At 37.5% G+C, this 25,373-nt stretch overlaps 1 protein-coding gene across 2 annotated transcripts in view; it reads right to left on the bottom strand.

Moving 5' to 3' along the window:
- Positions 1–25,373, bottom strand: part of JADE2 (jade family PHD finger 2) — a 222,717-nt gene that overhangs the window by 134,237 nt on the left and 63,107 nt on the right. For both annotated transcript variants that reach the window (XM_026687218.2, XM_026687209.2), the window contains exon 4: positions 10,547–10,704. In XM_026687218.2, coding sequence (XP_026543003.1) covers positions 10,547–10,704 — 158 coding nt within the window. The remainder of the gene's footprint in view (positions 1–10,546; positions 10,705–25,373) is intronic.

Here is a 25,373-nt window from a genome sequence, read left to right on the forward strand (position 1 = left end):
CAATTGTCTTTGTCCCTTTTACAGCTACATGCCTGGGCTGCCAGAGACCAAGGCAACTGGGACCTGAGAAGCCAAGTATCAGTTGAAGCAGTTGAAGCCTTAATAGATGTTCAGAGAAAGAAATAGAGCAACATCCATTGTTGCTGCTTCTATGAGAAGAGCCCATGCCAAGTGTCCCAACCGCGGTAGCAGAAGGAGACCTGCATGAAAAAAAACAGAAGACAGTAGCACCACAGCAGCAGCCACAATGGCAGCAAGGAAAATGTTAACATCTCAGCCTACGCCAAGGCCTGTCATTTTCTGTATGAGGGACTGATCGCTGCCCAGACATATCTGGAAAGCTAGTGTGAGGAACCCAGGTGCATCTCATCTCAGCCAACTGAGAAAGAATTAATAACTGATCCTCTTGAACCTCTTAGATAAAACCTCTGGCACAGAAGTCGTTCAAGAGGTAGCAGCAATAAACTACTCATATCCCATATGGGTATTTGCTTATCAGAAGCAAAAGAATAGAAGCAGAGAAAACCACAACTCTTGGGATTGCAATGTTATTAGGTTGTTCATGATTTCAAAGTCACTGTTGTTTGATTGCCTGAAGGGATGATTTGCTCCGAAAATAATAACACCAGGTAGTCTTGTAAGGGTACTTTTATATGTTGCTTCTAATAGTGTCAGCCCCAATATGTAGATCAGACTGAAAACTCAGCTCCACAGAAAAGCTAAAACTACTTTTATTGAGGATGCGTATAATAACAGAATCTTGCAAATCTGATAGTGCTGTATCTTCTCCCTCTTCTTATGTTCCAGTGAATATGGGAGGCACCTGCCTATTCCACTTCCAAATGTTTATCTTATTTAAATATTGGTTCAATTTATATAGCTGCTCATCTCGCATTCATGACTTTGGGCAGTTTACAATTGAAAAATAAACATAAAACATTGAACATATACAAATAGTAAAAAACAATGCAATAGAATCAGCAGGAGAGCAAAGCCATTCAAGAACTGCATAGCCATTTGATGAGCTCCACACCATGCTCTGATCCCCTGGTCAGATGACAAAGCCAGGTCTTCAGGCCCTCCTGGAAGTAATCAAGGTCGGAGTTGGCCTGACCTCAGGGGGAATGAAGTTCCAAAGGGAGGGTCTAGCAACAGAAAAGGACCTTTTCCTGGTCCTACAAGATGACATTTTCTAGTCTTCCTGCTGCAGGAATAGGTGCAAGGTTCTCCTAGCTGTTAACTGCCACCTGCTCTTCATGCAGAAATTGTGAGTTCAGGATGATGCCCAGGTTCTGAAGGAATTGACAGACGTGATCTCAGAACCACTGAACTATATTCTTCAAAAATCTTGCAGCATCAGGGAGCCAGATGTCTGAAAAACAGTTGATATGGTTCCCACCTTCAAAAAATGGGGAAAAAAACTGGATCTAGGAAACTGCAGACTTATCAGTCTGACATTAATACCTGAGAAGATTCTGGAAAAGATAATCAAGCAACAAACCTGTGAACACCTAGAAGCAAACAAAATCATAAGCAAAAGCCAACATGGGTTTTATCAAAAACAGATCATGTCAGACAAATCTTATTGTATTCTTTGACAATGTGACAAAATTAGTGGACCAGCGAAATTATGTGGGTATAATTTACTTGGATTTCAGCAAGGCATTTGATAAAGTAGACCATAACATACTCTTGATAAGATAGAAAAATGAGGGTTAGACAGCATCACACCATTGGATGGATTTATAACTGGCTGACTAACTGCACTCAACATGTAATCCTTAATGGAACTGCATCTACATGGAGGGAAGTATGTGTGGGGTACTCCAAGGCCCTAACTTGGGCCCAGTACTCTTCAATATCATCATCAATTATATAAAGGAGGGGACAAAGGGAAAACTCATCAAATTTGCAGACACCACCAAGCTGTCAGGAATAGCCAACACTCCAGAAGGATCTTGACAGACTTGAATACTGGGCCCTATCTAATAAAATGAAATTCAATAGTGAGAAAAGGTTCTACATTTAGGCAAGAAAAACCAAATACATAGGTATAGAATAGGTGGTACCTGGCTTATTAGTAGTAACTGTGAAGGAGATCTCGGAATCCTAATGGACTATCACTTAAATATGAGCCAGCAATGTGTTGCAGCTGCTAAAAAAGGCAACACACTCCTAGGCTGCATGAACAGAGGGTTAGAATCAAGATTTTGTACCAATACAAAAAGATGTTTAGACTCTAGAAAGAGTGCAGAGAAAAGCAACAAAAATTATTAGGGAACTGGAGGCTAAAACATATGAAGAACGGTTGCTGGAATCGGCTATGAAAAGAAGAAGTGGGGTGACATGATAGCAGTGTCCCCATATAAGAGGCTGCCACAAAGAAAGAGTATGTGTGTGTCAACTTATTTTCTAAAGTACTTGAAGGCAGGGCAAGAAGCAAACTAAACTAACTGAAAGAGAGAACCAATCTAGACCTTTCCTGACAATTAGAACAATTAATCAGTGAAACGACTTCCTCCAAAAGTTGTGGATGCCCCAACACTGGAAGTTTTTAAGAAGAAATTATGGTCTTCTGGTTTCTACAAGCTGGCTCTCTTAAGTGACATTTAGGTTTATTTGAGTGAATGAAATTTTGTTATTGTTGATGAGTTGTAGAACTATTTCAGACCAGCAATATTTTGGAAAGTAAACACACTTTATAAATTCTATCTACAGTAGAATTTAACGACTGTTGCTAACATCACTGAGAAATTAAAATGGAAAAATCTAGTTTCCCCTTCTGATACATCTACTAACTTCAGTAAATTATGTGGCTTGCCTGCAGTCTCCACCTTACTAAACCTTCTAGTTTAAGGAGAAAGAGGATGTTTCATTTCTTTTCTAACACAATTGTGGGAAAGTTTTTTGACCTGGCTTCTATTAAAAAGACCAAGTTAGAAGAATGGGGAGGAGTTAGTGTCTCCCTTAGAGGTGCTTCTTAAGTAACAGACTAATAACAGTAAGCATGGCATCTTTCTTCCTACTTACAGTAGTTACTCTACCCATCAGAAATGTATGGAATAAGAAACTATGTTGGTGTACTGGGTACCTCTCAAACAAAAGAGAGGCCGCCTTAAGCAGACATTTATCCCAAGAGTTTTAGTGTTGGAAGTTTTTTTAAAAATATTTATGCCTCTGCTATCTTACCTGAAACAGGGTCTCTTCAGATAACACCCCTTCTCTTCATTAAAATCTAATTCTCATTCCCCAAACAAACCAATCCTTATTAGGAACAGAGCATATGTGCTCCAATTTTCAGAGCTAAGGGAACATATATAAGCTCTTTCACTAGGCTTTTTATTGGTTTTATTTATCATGCTTGAAGTTGCATTTTTTATTTTGTATATCATTGAATAAGTGTTTCCTTGAGTGCTCAAATTGAATAGAAGAGGCGTTGGCTTACCTGAACACAGTTTCTCAGCATGCCTTTGGAGAATCCACACATAAGGGTTGATTCTGCCTTTCTGCCCAGAATGAGTCATCAATCTTTGTCGCACCTCTTCCTGTCAGGGCCAGGAAGTCCCAGTCACGCTGAAGGCGCTGATGATCTTCATTGTGGTATTGGCTTGGCCTCCCACCTGGACACTGGACCAGATGGTCACCAGGATGGGAGGGGATTCTCCAAAGGCATGCTGAGAAACTGCGTTCAGGTAAGCCAATGCCTCTTCTCCAGCATGCCTATTGGAGAATCCACACATATGGGACATACCAAAGCAGGCTATCCCTATGGGCGGGAAGTGGTCTGGTCCTGTGATCTCCCATCTGTATGTACTTGTTGGAGCAGCCTTCTGCCAAAGGCCGCCTCTGCGGAGTCAAACATGTCTAGTTTGTAGTGCTTTACGAAGAGAGATGGGAAGGACCATGTCGCTGCCCTGCAGATGTCCTCCAATGAGGCCTGCGTCGCCGACGCAGTTGTGGTAGCTGCACTTCTTGTTGAATGGACGGTTACTTGTCTGGGCACAGGGAGAGCAGCTAACATATTAACAATTAGCCTGATGTATGTAAGTCAGCACTTCTCATGGGATTCTGCTTAGCACTGTGGGTTACAAGTTACGTTGAACAAGAACTAGAGAAGAATTGCTGAACAACTAGAATTAAATATCTAAGAATCACCAGGCTTTTAAATTATTGCAGTAATGAAAATATGCATATTCATGTAGAGCTACATAGAGAAACAACAGGAACTTTTCGATACGTATTCATGTTCATAAAGTTGATATGTATTCAAAATCTGGCCAAAAAACTATAATCGTTTACCTTTAATAGTAGGAGTATGATATGTTAAATCTACCGAGAACACCTTAAAAGCTGCTTTGGTGGTAGTCTATGTGGTACTAAAAACTTAAATTGAGGGCTTTTTTAGTTAGGAAAAGCAGAGAATCTCTAATTTAATTAGAAGTTAAATAAGTACTAAAAACTTAAATCGAGGGCTTTTTTAGTTAAGAAAAGCAGAGAATCTCTAATTTAATTAGAAGTTAAATAATGACTCCTTCCAAAGTCCTTTGCTAATCTTGCATTATAAGGGGTAATCTATACATTTGGAATATAGAATCTGCTGGTTACTAAGTGTTGACAATTCCATTGCAATGACTTGATTTGCTACAGATCCAGAGAGAGGATATGGATTTGGAATGATTCTTTATAATGGAACTTCCCTGACAATGCAGGAATTCATCCACCTTATTCCAAACCCTCTCATTCCAAATGACTGCCTTTGAAATCCACAGTAACTACAAAAGCATCTACAGAACCAAATATATCAAGCAAAATAGCTCAGAATTTTTCTTTGTTTGTCTCTTGCTGTGTATATACGGGAAATCCAACAGTCAATTTGGAGACCATAATGAAACAAAGCTTGATGGGAACAAGACACACTGTATCTTGACCTCTGTTGAGGTATTCCCCGTTAAGAGAATGAATGCACTCAGGGAAACGTAGTGAGAGTGGTGAGGAACAACACACAACCAGCATACAGATACACTGAATGGTAAAATGTAGATTTTACTTCCTGTAAACGGGTAAACAAAGTCCAACAAACAGTCCAAATCATACACGGTTAAAGCAGGTAGTATCAGTCTAGGGATAATCCAAAAATGAAGTCAAGTATCATAAAAAAGGTTCAGTAAACGGAGTTTGCTAACAGTTGCAAGACTCATAACAATCCAAGTAGAACGACGATCAGGCAATACGGCAAAACAGGAAATGCAAAGAGAAAGAAACCAGGTTTCTGGCTCCATCTTATGGCCACTGGAGGAACCTCAGCCAATCACAATTTCAGCATTCTCTTAAAGATACAGTATTAAATTACTATCCTGGTTTATATATTTCCAACCCAACTATTAGGTGACTATCATTCCTAACAACCTCACATATTCTGTTTTCTTTCCGTGCAACTATTAAGGAGGAGATCTTACATTTTCGCTTTAGTTTGCTTAAGCCCTATTTTAGTGCTACAGTATTGTCCAAAGCTAGAACATTGTTTGATTTAAGTGGCTTGTCAAAACAAGCCAATACCACAATTATGAATTTTGCTCATTTCAAACAAGTTATAGTTAAATGTAAGCAAATTTGCTTAGGGGCTATGAAGTAACAAAGCTATGCTTACGGAAAATGAAAACCTCCCTTTCCCCCCCATAACTTTACCTGAAAATAAGTGAAAAAACATTTGAACCCAACATTTGCAGCAATGTTCATTCTGCTCATTATAAATTAAGAATAGTGTTTCCTAACCCAAGACCTATGTTCCCTCTAATTTCTGACATTTCGTGTGGAGAAAAGGTTTTTTCGTGCAGCTTTTCCCAAAGCAGGTTGTTGTTGTTGTTGTTGTTATTACTATTATTATTATTTTAAGGGGCATCCACTTTAACAATCTTCTTTATCTTCTTTTTTAAGCTGCAATTCCCTTATCTTCAACCAATGTGGAATATCATCAGGTTTAGGCAACTGGACTGATTTAAACAAATTCCTCCTCTCATCTCTGTACAAACTGAAGGAACAATGCATACATTACTTTTTATTTCCCTCCTTCTTGTTTGCTAACATAAAGACATCCAAGAAGGTCACTATTTACACACCACATTTCTGATTCTCAATTGCCCTGCACTTAAAATAATCATTTGTGCCAGAATGACTAAGGTGGGTAAGTCATTCATTTTAAAAACACGTTCAAGACTGGAAAAAGTAGTAAGTTGCATTGTAATTCATGGTTGCTAGATAATTGTTTCTCCTACAAATTTAATACTTATTTTTATACTGAATTTTTTTGTTTGGGGGGGGGGGAGGGTCAACTGCCTTGAAACATTTATATGAAAAAAAAATTCCTATGCAAAAATGTAGGAAATTTAAAACAGGAAATGCTAAGTACTTTGGAGACACCTGCTCTACCAACACCGGAAGCTGTGGCTTCCTTATGTATTTATTGGTTTTAACAGTGGTCCACTGTGCAAATGGCTATGAAAGAGTTGTGAGAGAGAGATGGGGAAGAACAAATACAGATGAACAAATTTAGGTCAATGTATCCATCTGGGAGCTTGAAACAAGTCCCTCAATGAAAGGTGCCTGGACTAGGAATGCCGTGAATTTTAGGTTATAGCATAGAGTTGAGCAACTCAGATGTCTTGACAGCCTGAAGTAGACAGGCATGCATTTCTGACACCCAACTTTGTTTAACAATAACTGCTATCTCTCTTCCCCTCAACTAGCTTAATCTGCTATAAACAAGACAGATGCAGTTTTATATTTCAATAGATATATTTTCCCAATGGATAACCTGCTCCTTGTGGATGCAGTGAATATGTGGTTCTGCCTTTCCAATTATAATTTCGCTTTCTTGTCTTGTTTTCTCCCAAATCACTATTTTGTAACTGGTTCTTGTTGGTGAAGCTCAGATTTCTAGAAATCCAATAAATCAGCTCCTGCAAATCTTATCTTAGTCTGTACCTACCACAGGAAAACCTGACTACCTCTGCATCTACCAAATGCAAGATTAACTCAGAAAACAGATTTGATAGACAGATGAGATAAGAATTAAAAAAAAAACACCTTCCCAGGTTTTTTTTTAGCAGCAGTAATATAGTATATTAACAGTCTCTATAGATGAAATTATTTCTGGATTTGGAAAACAAGATCTGGTATACTTCATCACCTTAAGTTTTCTTCTCTTCTCTAAACACTACATATGCATTAAATATTTCAATCTGTGTCTAAATGATGCAGCCTTTCCCAAGATGTTCTGCACCAAATGTGGGAAATCTTCAACTTTCATAATCATGAGCCAGCAAAACCAATGACTGGATATTATGTTGGCTAGATATTATAGGAAGTGAAATCCACCCCATCTGAGGGCAAGCCAGGACAATCCTATTGCCTACTGGGGACTATGTCTGAGGGCTATGCTTAATCCAAGGGAGTCTTGAATTCCTTAATTCCAGAGGAATCTCAAGTGTCTACTGCTATACTGGAATGAGGCCAGAATATTCAATAGCCTTCCACCAGGGAGAAAGCGCTGACCATGTTAAACAACTGCATATGCCTGCGAAGTACATTTGCAAAAAATGTGAATCTGTTTAGCCTGGCTTTAAATAGGAACCTCCGGCCCAAGCAATGCCAAGATATCACTTTTCATCTTGACCCAGCACGGGATTCAACCTTCAGCTTTACAGAACATTCAGGACTGCAAATACGCATGTATCAAAGTTGGTAAAGACAAACATTCTACCAACATGTTACAATACTGAATAAGTTTAAAATGTAATTTGCCTCGTTTCCTTTCCAATTTCTCATTAATTTTTTTTTAGTTCTTGAAGGTTATTGCCTTCCTTGCCCCCATACTAATGGAAGGAGATAAAAGCACAAAAGTTTATTTCATAACTTTCCTTCACCAACAACTGTTGCTGCTGTCATTGCTAAGCAAGGAGTGCTTCAGGCAATTATTGACTTTACTGAATCCTGTGGGGAGGGAGAGATTTCCTGGATAAAATCTGAAAAATACCTTAAACATGTTTAAAATTCTGTTTCCTGTCAAAGCATTATTTCTGCAGAGTAAGAATGCTATCTAATCAGTCTTCATTGTGACACTTAACATTTTTGAAGTAAAAAAGGCTCCCCAAATCTTTTATACATTTTATCACAGCTAACTTTTACAAAAAAGAAAAGAAGAAAAGGAGTAGAGACAGAGATACTGTTAAGTCAGTGTACACCTTCCCACACCTTCCTTTTCTGTATACTGTATACATGGAGGAAACAGCAATTGAATATTTACACTATTAAAATGCTCTTTTTATTAACGATAAATAATATACACTGTTGGGCAGAGAGACCATCACAAATGACCAAGGTCCCAAATTTCCAACCATAGTAGAACAAAGTGTTGCTTAACCAGGTTCAAACTAGGAAAAAAAATTATTCTCAATGGACTTTGAAAGAAAAGATAATATGTAGGAAATAGTTTGATCAAGTAATGTGCAAAAAACGCCACTTTGTTTTTATTACTGATTAAAACACTTACATACTACTGTTCATAAAATAACTGTAAGTGGTTTAACATTAAATAAACAAGCCAAGTTAAACAATCGAAGAATAGATATGAAAAAAGTATTTGTGAGAGACCTACCTATGTGAGAGACCTACTGTATTTTTCACTCCATAAGATACACTTTGACCCCCCTCCCCCCAAAGTGGGTGGAAATGTCTGTGTGTCTTATGGAGTAAATATGGTGGATAGCAGCCCCGCCTCTTCTGTGCCTTTTCCGCAGTGCAGGAGTCAATAGGTAGAGCTGGCACATGAGAGGACACTTATTTGTGGTCCTCTCAGGCTCCGCCTCCTGCCCTCACTACACTGCTGCTCCATGTTCACACTGAGACGGTGCTCCATATTCATTTTTTTTTGTCTTTTCCTCCTCGAAACCTAGGTGTGGCTTATGGTCAGGTGCGTCTTATGGAGCAAAAAATACGATAGGTATAAAGATCAGTCTTTGGTACCTAAACAATGCAACAATAAGACCACCGAAAGCTAGTGGAGAAGAGCATTCCACACAGCAGGCATTCTCCCCCAGAAAGGTCTGACTGAGTAAGGTGACAATCTATACTTCGTGAAACTTGCAATATGATCTCTTTGGGCAATCTCAGTATTTATGCAGTTTAGAAGCAAAAAAGTCAGACTCATAGACCAAAGTCATCCAGACCTTTATGATTGATACAGATTGATACACCATAATATGATGGGGTCGTATTGCCCAGCTAGGTGCCCAATATAACAACCTGACCTCCACATTCTGTGTTCACTGAAGTTTTAGAATAATCCAAATATGCAGTTAACCAATGGTATGACAGCAATGGCCACAAATAGGAATTCTTTAGGAAAAGACAATACCTGCTAATGTCACTACTGATCAAACGGTTCTCTGATAACTGCATCCCCTGGTTTCATATAGACAGTTAAAAATGATTTGCGATACGATTGTGCCTTGTTCAGCTGCCATGATTCTAAGGTTAGGGTTCAATGTCATTCAATGTTATTTTCTAATACTGTCTCTGCAAGTTGGCATGTTTCCAAAACCATCTCATGGAGCTGATTCAGAAGGCTACCAATGGTTAATAGTACAAAAAAGCTGCAGCATCAACAAAATCACACTGTCATCTCTTTTTCATAGGTCATTAAAGGCTAATTCAGTCTTAAAATTGTCTGAATCCAGGTTAAAATTCAACGTAATTGGGTTTTTTTCAACAAAATTAGAATACTACACAGATGAATAGTATTATTCCTCTCCAGCCCCTTGCTCCCAAAGGAGGTACTTTGATGAAAATAATAAGACTTTACATTCATGTTTTGTCCCCCAGAAGGGGGTAACTACCGCTTCTTTAAGAGCTGGCAACATAAACTACACTCAAAAATGTGCTTTACAGATATATTAACTCAGCTAACTCTAACAGCCAAGAGAGGAAGGGGTCAAAAGATGCAGACTGATCAGCTACAAGCATCATGTCCATATCCCCAGGCCTTCAAAACTGAGAGCACTGAGACATAATTGGACCAAATGATGCACTAGATACTATGTCAAAAGTAGAATACGAGATGACATGAACATGATTTTATCTTCCCAATGTCTTGCAAATTGGTCATAGCAGGCTTTTGGGATTATCAAGGGCAAATAACCTTAATTATTCTGAAGAGCTCTGCTGGATGTCCATTTGAGGATGCAGTAGAGATTACAAAATAAATTTTTTTTGCAGCCTCATCACAAATTAGTAGATATATGCATGTGTCCAGTTGGACAGACATTTTAACTTTCTCTTGGCCTGTTCTGTACTAATCAAATATACAAATATACAGATAGAACTTTACGTATTGTTTCACTTATTCATTTTAGATCCAGAATCCATTGAGAAACATGTTTTGCATTAAATTGCCGATGAAATCAATACAGTGCCACAGAGACAAACCCAAGACAAACCCAAGCATAAACATATATCTCAGGAAGGAGAAAAAGGCACCAGTTTCACTTACCTTACCACTGGTTCTGGGATTGTTTCTGTATTTGCTGGCACCTGAACACCTTTTTCCCACTCTTGCCTCCAGGGATCAGCAAGAATATAGTACTCATCCGGGCTCAGCTGGAAAGAATCTGGGATCTTCATTGCTGTTATCAAGTCGGTGCGAAAAACCTGAAGATGAGAGATGAAAAGGACAGTAATGAAATCATTGGCAATGAAAATTTTGAAATCAGAAACTTTGCCAAACTTAGAACAGATGAGGGAGTGGATTGGACAAGCTGAAACAGATATGGCCAATAAGATGGCTCCTTACATACCTGCTAACATGGCATGTCTGAATTCAGCCAATGAGAAGAAAAATCAAGAAAACTGGGATTGAATAGGCAGCTCTGAAGAACTAGAGAACAGTGTCATATCATAGAAGGGCTTGCTTATAAAACTGGGCAATACTGCACTTAATAAGGCTGAAAATGATTTGATATTCACAATAGTGAAAAAGAAGTTACTGAAATTTATTTCTGAGCAAGTGAAGCATTGAACAAGGGAGATAAATTCCATTGGAGGTAGAGCTAATACCGAGAACATTTACCATTGGAGAAAAAGGACAAGTATTTTTTTGTTGTTGTTCGGATAATGAATGTATGCACCATCATCCACATGACACTAAATGAAATTAGCACCTATTATTGTGATTTTCTTTCCATTGTGCTACTCTTCTCTTGGACATGTTCTTTCCTTGTATTTCCCATGTGCGCAGTCTGAATTCTCAAGTATGTTTCATTTTATTATTCACATATGAAAACACAAACTTTCTCCTCTTAATTTTTAGAAACTATTCTTTTCAAAGTACAACATTATTGTTAAGGAAAGTACCACTTATACTGAAGAGAAAGATCACAAACACTTTATTCACTAATGACCAGGAACATAGGGGGATCTTTGTATGGCAATATTAGCAAGTAGTCTCCAATTTGTATTTTATTATAATTAGGGATCCTGTATGATTAGAAACCAATGTATCCTTCAATTTACCCTCATTTCCCCCAGAAATTATTCTGCAACTGCAATCTATAGTGCTGCTTGTAACTTCTGAATTAAATTGTGGGGCGGGGTATGTATGTATAGGATAAGCTAGGGAATGTTTCTTTTCCTTCTTTCCTTTTGAGATTCTTAATTTCACTGTAGGGGTACAAAAAGAGACTTGCCTGTGACAATCTGGCATAGCATAGCACAATCTAATCTTTGGTAATTGACTGCAAGATGATTTGCAGCCTTGATGTTTGTATTCCACCTCTGCACATGACAGTGACATAGAACAAAACAAATAACTCTAGTGACTAGTCTAAGCAATCTAAACTCTCACCTCTCATGTTTTTTCTGCTTAGAAAAGCCCATACTTACCTCCATCGATAAACTATAGGTTTAGACAAATTAGTGGATAATATAAGTGTAAGTCTGTTCAAACATATACCATTTGAATTCCATACATTAAAGTTCACTTGTCTTGTTAATATATGTTGAAGAAACTCTCTGAAACAAATGGGAATCCTTTGTCCATAAATATTCTTTTTTTTAATTACTCTTTTGAAGTGCTTTAGAATGTTAAAGAGATAAGTCTTCTTTTTTCCCTTGACTTTTCTAAAACTTTGTACTCTGTATGATTTCCTTGGAGGAAATACATACATCCATAAAAAAAATTCTTGCCTGTTGAGTAGTGATAAATAAATATAAATTGTGGGACACAGGTACATACTAGATACACCTGTGGATGGATTTATATACCATAATACACCATTTCCCTAACTCTTTTTTCAAGTTCAAAGACTCACATGAATTTGATGAACATATGCCACGTGCAAGTTAATATATTCATAATATTGTACTTCTTCAGGAAGAAAGAATTTTCACATTAGGGTGATCCTATGACTCTTTTTTCACAAAGTCACAAACTAGCCAACTACATTTCAGTTTAGTATGTTGCATCAACCTATTTATATGGTTGGACCATGATTCAGGCTATTAATCCAGGGAAGTGGGTTAAGTGCATAAATTACAGTTCAGTTCTATTCAGGTAAGGCTATCACAGCAGAATGGGCGGCGATTCAGCAACGGAGTATCTGCCAAATAGAATGAAAACAGTCCTTGTACTCTCTTCAGACATTAGGCAAACAAAAATAGGTTTAAATAAATAATTGAAAAGGACAAACTGTGGCTACCGAGTATAATAGATATGTTCTTACTTATCCAGAATTTTAAACATATGGAATAATATTTTGATGAAAGTACTCCCTGTCGCCCTTCCCAGACAGAAACCCTGATCAGATGACCTAATTATAGTTTCTTGCAAGACTACATTGACAAAATTTGACAGAAGTTCTTTTTTATATATATATAAATTTTATTTGGGTTTTCACAAAACATAATACAAGTAAAATTTCTTTTTTTGAGAATAGCATGGTCCCGAGTTATCACTTCTCCATACAGACACAAATTCAATTTCATATTCATCTTTGTGTTCTATTCCATATCTTATTACTATTTTAACATTCCTTTCTAAATTCACACACACACGTGTATGTGTGTGTGTGTGTGTGTGTATATATATATATATATATATATATATATATATATATATATATATATATATATATATATATATATATATATATATATATATATATATAGTGTTCGGCTTGGTTCGGGTATTTTCCCACGTCATTGTAGTTCTTTTAAAGTTGTAGCAACGTTTCAGCAGAATCTCATCTGCCATCATCAGGCTTCTCAGAGAAGCACAGAGCCGAAGAAGCAAGCCTGAAGATGATGAATGAGACTTCATCGAAACGTTGCCTAGATGCTTTGAATCTTACGCGGGGGAAAACCCGAATAACCAAAGATCCACATACAAATACCCGCGAGAACCTCAGAAAAAAATATATATATATATATATATACATACATACATACACACACACACACACACATACATATACATACATACATACATATATATATTTCTAAGTTTCAATACCTTTCTAGTCATTATATTTATACTTTTGTCTGTCCTGTTTCAATTTCATATTTTCTTTTCTCATTAAACAAAATTTTTCCCTGTAGTTACTAATTGGAGTATGACACCTTTGTATCTTTTAATTTTTATCCATTCAACTCTTATTTAAACTTCAATTTATGCCTTTACAATTATAACATTCAATATAACACATAACTTCCAGTTGAATTCTGCTTGGTACATTCTTAAAATATGCACTAAGTTCTTAAAGAGAATATATATATATAACAATAATAAATAAAATACTTATTCTATTCCAATTCAGCTCTATCATTAATGTTAGTTATAATCTTTGACATCTTTAACATTTCTTTTCAATAGGGTATCATACTTCTAGGAACACTTATAATATTTCCATAATTTTTCATGTTTCTTTCATATTCCTCTTCACTTAAATTTTTATAACACAATTATAGTAATTAAAATGTTCCCCTCCTTTCCTAATTTCATTCTCTCACTTTATTTCATTTATTTATTAAACATTCCATTCCATTACAATGACTATTTTATCTATCATTTTAATCACACCTGTTTCATATTTTCAAAGTTCATTTCTATTTCTAAAATAACAATACTATCTTATGTACCCTTGCAGAATCCCCCTTTCAATTAAGTTTTCACCCATTATCTCTGTGTCTTCTAAATAGGCTTAATTCTTGTACGTTTTCCCTGTTTCTCTGTGTCCTGTTTCTGTCCTTTATAATTTTTTTTCCTTTCCCTCTTCCTCCTCTTCTTCTCCCTTCCCTTTTTGACCCCTTCTCTCTCTAATTCTGATTATCTCTTCTGTAATCCTCTCTTGTTTCTTCCCAATGTTGTAATTACTTTTCAAACTATTCTTCTTTTGGATTGTTTTTTCAGATCTTAAATTTTTCACTCTTTTTCCTTTCTTTTCCCCACATTGAAATACTTGGTCATTGAAGATGGCTTCTTCTTTGTCCCGCCCTTCTTGTTCTACAGTCATTTCTTGTTGTTTCTCATAGTTCAGGATCTCCATTTCTAAAAATTGAAATATGAAGCCAAAAGAACCTCTTCCTTCTTGTGCATTTTCTTTCTGTTTTTTAAGTTCCATTCTCAATTCTTCCAAGAGTGATACCATTTTGAAAACTTTTAAACAACCAACCGATTAATTTTAGTCCTTTAGATCCAATAGCCAAAAATCCAAAAATCACCAAGTAATCCAAATAATCCAAAGCTGTTTCTTCTTGCTTCTTTTTTTCCACTTTCTCTTCATGGGGTTCTCTTATCTTGTTTCAGTTAAAATGTATCTTTTAGGAATCTTGTTAAAGTTTCATGTTAATTCCTTTCACTTCCAGGTGGTCTCCTCCATTTTTCCAGATCCCACCCTTTTGGTTTTTTTCCCTTCTTTTAAAAGTTTTTGAGAATCCAGAAATCTTTATTATCCCTTTGACATTTTATTTTCAGCTTAAATACCTGTTATTGTCAAAGTGGATTTTTGCCGGTTTCTTGCTTAAATCTCTTAGTTGTCAATATAGGGAAGAAAAAAAAAACAAACCACCAAATCCTTTCCCTTCCCTCTCTCATTCGCCGCTTCAAAGACTTCTTTGGGAATAATGTTTTTCTTTATAATTCAAATTCCTTGTATTGTTGCTTTTTCAGTTTGATCCGGTCAGCCAAAACTTTCTCTTCTTATCTTCCTCCTGCACATTCTTTTCCGATCAAGTTCTTCTTTGAGGTGGCCATTTCTGACCACCGCTGCAACCGCCTTCGGGAAAGGGAGTAATGGCCAGCTGGGGGGAAGAGATGTGACTCTCCTCGACCCTGCTGGCAGTCTCCCCCCTCTTCACCACCTCTATGGGGTGGCTTAGCCCGGAAACCAGCCGGCTCGGGGCACTCCAGCGGTGAGCACAGATTGAAACTGCGCATGATTGCAGACTTTGGTCTGTCGCCGAAGAAGCTCAAACCGGAAGCCGACAGAAGTTCCTTTCTGAGTTTCTTTCTCTATGGGATACACATTTTATGAATGATTCTCTAGTAGCATTCCCCAGCAAGGGAAACCCCCAAGTGCTCTAAGTGAGAGAAAACTCCGGATCTCTGGTCCCCAGCAAGGGAAACCGGCTATTACAGGCTCTGATGTGACTCCTTGCCTGCCAGAAACAAACGTCCCGCAATATAAATGGCACTCACACTTTACGTCTGAGTAAATGATCCAAAGGCAAATGCAACGAAATGTCTGTTTAATGAGCAGCCGGTTAGTGTAACGTTAGCCAGAGGGATAGCCAAATCCAGGGAGGGCGAAATAGAAAGTTACTGTCTCGGTCCCCAGCAAGGGAAACCAGCGAGGAATGGAGGCTGTGGCAATTAGGCGCGAAATTGAGGCAGCCGTTGAAAAGGGCGGGAAGCGGAATCACCGGTGCTAAGCCTAAGCCGTCTGACAAGCCATTGCTGCTGCTGCTCTAACTTGCGATTTGAATGCTTCTGTCAGGAGAAACAGCAAGGTAAAAAAAGTCGCGGCTGCGAGTGCTCCGTTCCGATCACAGGGCAGATGATCGGAAGGCTAGATAAGGCAGTTTCCTGAGGCGGTAGCCTCAAGCTGCCTGCGAAGTGACAGGCTCCGCTATTTACGAGGAAAAACTGTTTTTTTATTTTATTATTATTGTTGTTGTTGTTGTTGTTGTTGTTGTTGTTGTTGTTATTTGAATCAATCGAGGGGAAAGCCTGAAAAAACCGAATTAAATGGTGAAGGGTTTTAAAGAGCAAACCTGAATTAGATAAAAGCCGTTCCAGTCAGGGAGTGCACAACCTCTTACCACGAAGGCTGAGCTAAAACTGGGGGACGCTGAGGAGGAGTCCCGTGGAGGAGGAGGAGCGTCCTGGAGTTTTAAGCCCAGCCTTTCCAGAAGAGACTGAAGCACTTCCCACTTCTGGATGCTCTGAACAGCTCATGGGAGAACAGCACATAGACTTTAAACCTGAGATATTTTTATTGGGAATTATACTGGAAATATACCATAAAGAATTGAAATATTTGATTGTAAATGTTTTAACAGCAGCTAGAATTGTATTTGCTAAGAATTGGAAAAATGAAAAAATACCTATGCAGGAGGAAATTATTAAGAAAATCATGGACTGTGCCGAAATGAGTAAATTGACATTTGAAATTAGAGAGCAAGAAGATAAACAATTTTATATGATATGGGATTTATTATATCAATGGTTAGATAAAAAGACATGGTAAAGAAATAGATTAGTAAGCCTTACAATAAAAGTTAATAGATCGATATAGAATACAATATAAAATATATAACCATTGGATGAATGTATAAGATTAAACCATAATGAAACTTAGAATATCTTGTATAAAATGATGGAAAAATAGTTTAGTCAAATGAATGTTTAATAATTGATATTACATAAGCACAAGCTAGATTGATAAGGTGGGAATTTATATAACTTGTGAGTAATGGTAAAAAAAGGATAGCACAAAAGATTGTAACCAACTGACACACTGTATGTATATAATTGAAAGAGGGTTTTGTTTTTATCTTTCGTTTGTATGTTTGTTGTAAAAAATAAAAACTTTTTTAAAAAAAGAATGGAACTTAAGCAGAAATAAAAAATTTCCCAGTTTCCCAACCAATTTTCCAACTACTCAAGAAGAAAACCAAGCTAGAACTTTCCCTACAGTTAGAACAATTAATTAGCACAACAGCTTACCTCCAGAAGTTGTGAATGCTCCAACACTGGAGTTTTTAAAGAAGAGATTGAACAATCATTTGTCTGAAATGGTATAGGGTTTCCTGCTTGAGGAGGAGTTTGGATTAGAAGACCTCCAAGGTCCCTCCCAACTCTATTATTCTGTTATATTCTGTCATTCAGTTCCATGTTTCATCAGATGAAACTGTTTTGCACATGGCAAACAGAGATTTAAAACAAACCTCTAGGCCACCAGAACTCTGGAAAATTCACACATGTATCTCTTCATCTAGTGTGGTCTAGAGCAGTGATCCCCAACCTTTTTTACGCCGCGGCCGGTACCGGCATCAGCTGGGCGCCGCGGCCCGGTACCGGCATCAGCTGGGTGCCGCCATCTTTTTGATGAAAAAGTGCTTCCGGTGACCTCACGGAAGCACTTTTCATCAAGATGGCGGCCTGCGCTTCGATGAGCTTTCCAGGTAGAAATGGCTTTCTACCGGAAAAGCTCACGAGCGCTGGCGCCGCCATCTTTTGATGAAAACGTGCTTCCGGTGAGCTTTCTACCGGAAAAGCTCACCGGAAGCACTTTTTCATTAAAAAAGATGGCGGCGCCCAACAAGCCAGCGCGGTAGGACTTGTTCCGCGGACCGGTACCGGTCCGCAGACCGGTGGTTGGGGACCCCTGGTCTAGAGTGATCGTCTTTGCAGCCAAGAACTATAGTTTCAGCTTGAGATTCCCTTGGTCCCAGAGCAACCATTTGCACTGCAAGTACAGATATTCTGATGCAAAACAAGATGAGGAGAATAGGCTGCCTCTAAGACGTGTTGGATCTAATGTATTTTTTTTCAATTATCTCGTCCATGGCAGAAGAACATTGTGACACAAAATACTACATGAATTAAAATCTATCTATTTACTTTTGAATAAACAGTTTCTTTTACATCTATGTTGTTTACACTTAAACTTAACCTTGGACGTAATCAAGAAAAGGTTCACCTGGAGATTTATCTTCTTTTCCCTTCCTGTCTGCCAAAAACAAACAAAAATGGCGTACCAACCAATACTGTTTTTATAGATTTTTGTGGAAACTCCCAGTCTCCAGAAACAAAAGTGCGCAACAGAATATACAGTGCAAGGATGTATGAACAACCAAGTCAAATATTTAGAAGAAACTTTTAAATTTAAAAAAGCCCTTAGCACAAAACCCTTGGGAACTAGGCATAACTAAATTATGCTGAAGAGGCTTGCTCTATTTGGCTGTATGTGTTCCCTCTGTTCACTTTATCCTGTTGGTTGAGAAGCCTTCAGAATGTTTCTGAAAATTAAGTCATTATTTGACAGCATGCAGCAACTCAGGATTGTCTGCCACTTTGACTCCATTAAAAATGAGTTAGACAGTAGATGTTGCAATAAGAAACAGCAGTCCTTCCTTTATTCTGCAGTATAATGAATCTCAATATAATGAGATTCAATGGCATGAAATCTGGTTTCCTCCAGAAACTTCTTGCTGTCTCAAGAAAGACTGGAAGCAAATGGAATAGGAGTAAAAGAAACTTGGACTAGTTTAATTATATTCTACTTTCAGAGAGGACTGTTGATCCTTAAGACCAAAAAAATATACTAATCCTACCAATTTATTTGTTGTGAGAATGCTGGGGGCTTGGTTCTCAACCTGAGCATGAGGTAACCACGTCAGAGAAGATCTCAAATTAGCCTGAGGCACCAGACATAACTGATAGGTTAAGAGAGATCAACAAGTTCTCTTACGATTCTCAACAAATGCAGATCTAACTGATTCAGAACTGCTTCACGTATCATAAAAAATCCACAGAGGCTGAAGCAATTGAAGACATGCGGGTCCTTCAAAACAAGGCAAAATGCCATGAAAGATTTTGCAGGTGACAACCAGCTCCTTGGAATTGCATTCAGAAGCTGGCAGGTAACTAATGCAGCTTATAAATTGCAATAACACATTGACATAATGAGAAGGAGGGATATCCTCACTGATAAAGGTGGTAACTGTCTAAGTGTCTCTATATACATACATGTGTTAGGCAAATACCAGGCAATCAATCAATCTTCAACTTTACCTAGAGAACTACAATGGAGATAGAATATGAGGAGAAAGAGAGAGACACCCTCACATGGCCTCCCTTATATAGACAGCTTCTTAAAGCAGCAGTACACATGCTGGTTCATCCTCAGTTCATCATCTTGCCTTACAGCAGCTGGTCAGCTATTAAAGTATTTCTCTGACAGTAACTCAGATAGTCACTCATACTCTAGTCACTTCATGACTAGACTTTTGCAATGTGTTCTATGCGGGGCTGCCCTTAGAGACCATCCAGAAGTTACAGCTGGTTCAAAGTTCAGCAAAGCAAGGATGAGTGCTTCTCACTAGTTCAAACAAAGGCTGTGCAAGAGAATCAGAAAAACTTCTCCCCAATGCACATAGTTATATTGCTTCTGGACTGAAAGTAGTTTTAATTTTAATAGAAGATAATATATGAAAATAGTTCACTTGTTAAAATACCTGCATCCAAACTATTTGTCTTCAGCCTTTGCTCTCAACATTCCGACAATCACTCAATATCAAATAAATGATTTAAAGGCAATTTTATGTTTTTAATGAAAGGCAAACTACCCTAGGAAAGACTTGGGTGGGGAGGAACCTTTGTAGGCATAGGGATGATTTACCTCAACAGAATCCTAATATTGAAGTTAATTCATTTAATTCTTTAAGCTTCAGCTGATAACCCAATTAAAGCTGAACTACACAAACATAAGTAACCTTTTTCTATAATGTCAATTCCATTCTTTGTACATCAGCAGCTCTTTCTATCCACTACATTTGTTCAGAGAATACTTCCTACCACAACTAAGCAGAGCAAAACTGAACTATCCAGATATTGTCAGGATGCATCCTTCCAATAAAAACATAATTAACACTCTAGTTTTTATAAAGAATGGGCTTGAGAAAGGTCAGCTTCCTTGAAGTCTCTATCTGACAATATAACATAATAGTTAAAAATGCTGCAGAAGCATTTATTACCTAGCTGGTGTGGGGGGAAATGAGATTAAGATAAGTGTTAATTAAGCTTGAGACAGTATCTGCAAAACATCAGAATCCTTTTTGTACATTTTCTGGTTATCAGGGAAGTAAGTCAGCTAATGAAAATGAAAAAGAGAAAGAAGACCTCCACCACCATCCAAAGCTAATCTAGTATCTTTTCTAAATATAGCAAACATTATTGCTCTTTCCATATGTTTGCTTTTCTCTGTCACAGTATCATGCTAGAGGCGGTTTTGAATTATTCAGTATTGCCAAGTAACTATCACCTACAGGAAAAGAGCAAACAAGATAAAGCAAAGCCTTTTACCTTAGCTCTTCAGCTTCTACCAGATGCCTAGTTGACTCAGGGTATCTATGCATATCTCGTGTCCATGACAATCTGCTCATTATATTATGAATGTGAACATTCAATGTCCATTTTAAACCCTGATCTTTTTCTTCTCCCTTGTTAGCCATCTTTTAAATACAATTTAAACAAAAATCACCAAACACATTACTAAAGTATAGAGAATTCAGAGAAAATTTCAAGGCTTGTTTAGAGAAAAAGCTGGTATCTCTAAACAGAGAATCAGGAGACAGACCTGCTGAGGAAAACCACAATAACACAAGGGCAAACAATAGATACAAACTCAAAGTAAACTGCTCCAAACCCAATTGCAGAAAATATGACTTCAGCAACAGAGTGATCATTGCATGGAACTCACTACCAGACTCTGTTGTTACATCCTCAAACCCCCAAAACTTTAACCTTAAACTGTCTACCGTGGACTTCACTCCATTCCTAACAGGTCTGTAAGGGGGTATGCATAAGCGCACCAATGTGCCTACAGTCCCTATCCTACTGTTCCCATTTATTTGTACTCATTTATTATGTATATACATATACCTGTTTAAATTTATATGTTTATATGTTATGTTCATAGTTATACTTGTTTTCTCATACTTGCTTGACAAACTAAACTAAATAAATAAATAAAACAGGAAGTCTGTCTTTGCTAGGTTGAACTTCTGGAGGTGATGACAGAGGAACAGCTAGGAGAGAACATCAAAACGTGTGGAAAACATGCATAGCATCAGTATAACTTTAAATATTTCCTCACTAACAGTATTTGCTGAACAAGGAACAACTTTTTAAAGTTGCTTGCCTCTTCAGCAATGGGAAGTGATGCAACAGAAGCAGATGTTAAAATGTCAGTGTTTTGTCTGGTCATTTTATGTCCAGATCCCATCTGGACTTAGGTGAGAGTAAAGAATGAAAACATGAACTGAAGATTATTACTCACAAAAAAGGTAAGAAGCAGAAAATATGAACTTGAAAATTACACAAATCCCAAAATGAACAAAGAGCATTTTAAGAGAAAAGATTAGGAAAGGGGTCAAATGGAAAAAGGAGTCCCAAGAGTTATTTGTATAGTAGTAGTACCACTATAGTACCCCTAACTCCACCATAGGCTCAATGGAATAGCTACTTGATAATCAAACTTGGTGCTATTATGGGATTCAAACAGAAACCACAGTGAGATCATGTCCGAATTACAAGAACTCTATAGACTAGCAGACTATACCAACAAACACAATATATTATGGTTAAGTTGATATTGCTTACTGGCTCAATACTTACAAAATCACAGACAGGAATCTCCTGTGGTGTGAACCACTGATACAGTTTAGTAGATTTACAAGATTAAAAACTAATTGATCTAACCAGGTTGTATTTATTCATGTATCGCTCTGTTTAAACAGGATCTGAACTCACTACTGAACCTCTACAAAGGAGATCCTGTCATTAAGCATGCCTCTGTACCATTAGACTGGTGCAGTAAAATGCTTGCCCTCTTTACCTTCTTCATCATCTATAGATCTTTCCGACCACAGAGTATGAATGAAGAGTAACTCATTTTAATTGACAGTCAGCTACAGAATAGTTTGCTGTTTTCACTTCATCTATCTTCCCACTCTTGTATCCTGTCCTCTTCTGTGACAAAAGTATATAGTCAATGAGATCAAACACCTTAAAAAAGGAAATCAGTCCCAGGATTTTTTTTCTATAGCAGCAGATCAACTCATATTTCTCACGTATTCCTTGGTAAGAACAGAATCTTTTTCTTTTGCAAAGGAACGCTGCTTGCTACCATAAAAACAAAATGTTTGCATGCTTTCCTTCCAGCTGCTGTCTAGAGACATTCATATAGTTCATTTTAAGTCACCAGGATGGCTTGATGGGGGTCATGGCTTCTCTTTAGATGAGCGTACATTCACCTGCCACAGCTACTAGTATCATCTTCTTTACTGAAAAGCTCACACATTATGAGATTCTGATTATCAAATGAGCTAACTCTAAAGCTGCAAGTTGTTTACAATACCTTGGGCTAGAAAATATAATATCCACAACATTCAAGGACTCAAGGAAATGAAAGGTCAGTATTTGGTACAATTTCTCATCAAAATATCCATGTTAGGCATCAGGTGTATGTCTATGGATATTCTCAGTCATGCAGTCTCAGTCATCATGTTGTCCCAATGGTTGAAAGAAGGGTCAAAGAGGCCATCTATGTTAAGACTGAACAACCTACTCTCAACAGAGGGGAGGCATATGACAACTCCTATCTCCTGTTTACAAACCAGTTTTTTCAAGAAGGTTCCACACACTATTCAGGTGACTTTAAGGGCACAGATAAACCTCCAAGTGGCCTCCACGACTCTCAGAAAGAGTGGTAATGACCAGATGATTGCAAGGAATATAAATCCTTCCATTCTCCATCTTTCAGTCAAAAGCTTTCTGAGTGAGAAGGGAAATGTCTTCAAGGAAAAAAACAAAGAAAGTCTAGTTGCTTTTTTAAAAAAAACCTTTGGGTTTCAGGTGTATATTCTTTGCATTAAATCTGTCCTTGCCTTTCAGTCTTACCCACTATTGCTCAACTGTTCTTTTTAGCTTTTCTGTTCAGGGCGAGAGTTAAAAGATTAGTTCTAATTTTGGCCAAATAGCAATGCTTACATCGATTTCCCCCAAAGATGAAAAGTGCTGCAACCTGGATGTGCAATATTATTGCCTTGTTTGTTTTAGTTCCCATTGAAGAGAAAAGCCTCTAGATTCAGTATATCTGCCAAATACCCTCCATTAGGATGATGCCTTTTCTAATGTCAAACTGCAAATTATGAACTATCAAGAAAGGAGTACTTTAAAAGATTAAGCAATAGGATTTTACAAAAGAAACAAGAACACAGTTTATCTGGAAAGCTGCCCACAGCTCATATGTTCAAACTGCAATCTGAACATTTCCCCCCTTTGGTTTTGAATTATTTGGGATTAGAGTTTGGGAAACAACTCAATTATTCTACTCAAGCTCTTCTGAATTATTTATAGAAGCTAAATAAAGAATAAATTGGGCATGATGAACTGAAGACCTGATGGTGGAGGGAAAGTTGCATACTGGAAAACAAGCAATTTTCTCTCAATAGGAGTGTTTATTATTTTCTTCCTTCTGCAGAAATTGACAAATTATCTTTAAAGGTCTGCTGCTTAGCAACACCAGTTCCACTGATCTGCTTGAAAGATGTTAATTGCTTCTCCAAACAATGAGAACTGTTTAAAGGGAAACACCTCTCATTTAATGGCAAGCAAAATTGGTCACAGGGAAAAAAAAAGGCCGATAAGCCACTGCATATACTCACCAAGTAATAATCTATCTAAAGTGCTCAGATTTCACTAAGGTGCAAGAAAGCATAATTACCTACATTTATAAAATACAGAAAATGTCTTGGTATGGAACCTGATTTAGTTTGCTTAGATTTTTCTCAGCCACTAGGTAAGAGGCAAACTACTTTAACCATACCAGTGAGAGGGCATTCTAATGAAGATTTGGGAACAGAGTTTATTCCGCCATCCAGCATGATGAAGCAATCAGCTTTAAAAAGAAATACAAGGGGAAGGAGAAGTAGGAAGTAGGAAGTTTCTCTGAAAGGAAGACTAAAAAGGTGGAAGGAGTGCTTTCCCTCTAGCAGTAATATCACAAAATATTACTTCATTGTGTTTGACCTTCCACAGGTATATTTAAGGGTAAGTATGTAAGTGGTAAATTACTTCTAAGTGAGCACCAAAATGTGAATTCTGCCAGATAAGGAGCCAAAATAAGGCAGGAAGATGTTGTGGGGGTGGGGGGAGGTCCTTGACGCTAGCAGAAGTATAAACTCTTGGTCGCAACAAACAAATTAACCCTAAAACAGGGCTGTTGCGTCATGTGCTGGCCATGCCTACCCTCAGTTTAGCGAAGGGGGGAAAGTTGCGACATATCACGTGACGACAACATGTCGTCATGAGTTTACCACCCCTGCCCTAAAACAACTCACAAGAAAAATACATTCAACATTATAAAATTAAGTTATAAAATTAATTAAAATTATTAAAATAAAATTATTAAATAAAATTATTATAAAATTAAAGTATAAAAGTACACTCAACATTATAAAATTAAGTAGTGACAGAATATGAGTGTAGCAGCTGGAAAATAATAATTTAAAAAATGGAATAGAAGAGATAAATGTCAAGATGGACACTTTGCTTGAAGATAATGCCAAGTCCCACTTGTTTCTACTGATTTTCAAGAGAAGGTAGACGTAACATTTATTTAGTTCCAGTGAGTACAAATAATTGTTATTCCAGAAACACGCTTCTGCAGGATTTTATCAAACTTTATCTGGATCAGGTGTTTTCCACTAACAACTAAATTACCAATGGGTTGCATGTGCTCTTCATTTGCTTGCAAAATCAAGTTCAGAATTTCCCATGCCCAAATGCTTCCTGCTCCCAGGGAGATTCAGCTAACACTGGGATCTGCCAAGCCTAGTTAGACTCCCTGCATTTGAAAGTTCAAGCAGTGTTGAGGTGATGGCCTGGCAATACTTCCTTCTGAGAGGTTGGTTCTGCCCAACTCTCTCTATAAGATGATAAATGCCATCATTAAAAATCAACCTAAGTATATGTAATTTGCTCTACTCCATGCTCCTGAGAGAAGCAGAGGATAAATTGAATAACCACAACTGTATTT

Source organism: Notechis scutatus, chromosome 2, assembly GCF_049901735.1.
Source record: "Notechis scutatus isolate UNSWTSFEM ecotype Mainland chromosome 2, rNotScu1.2, whole genome shotgun sequence".
Classification (NCBI taxonomy): domain Eukaryota; kingdom Metazoa; phylum Chordata; class Lepidosauria; order Squamata; family Elapidae; genus Notechis; species Notechis scutatus.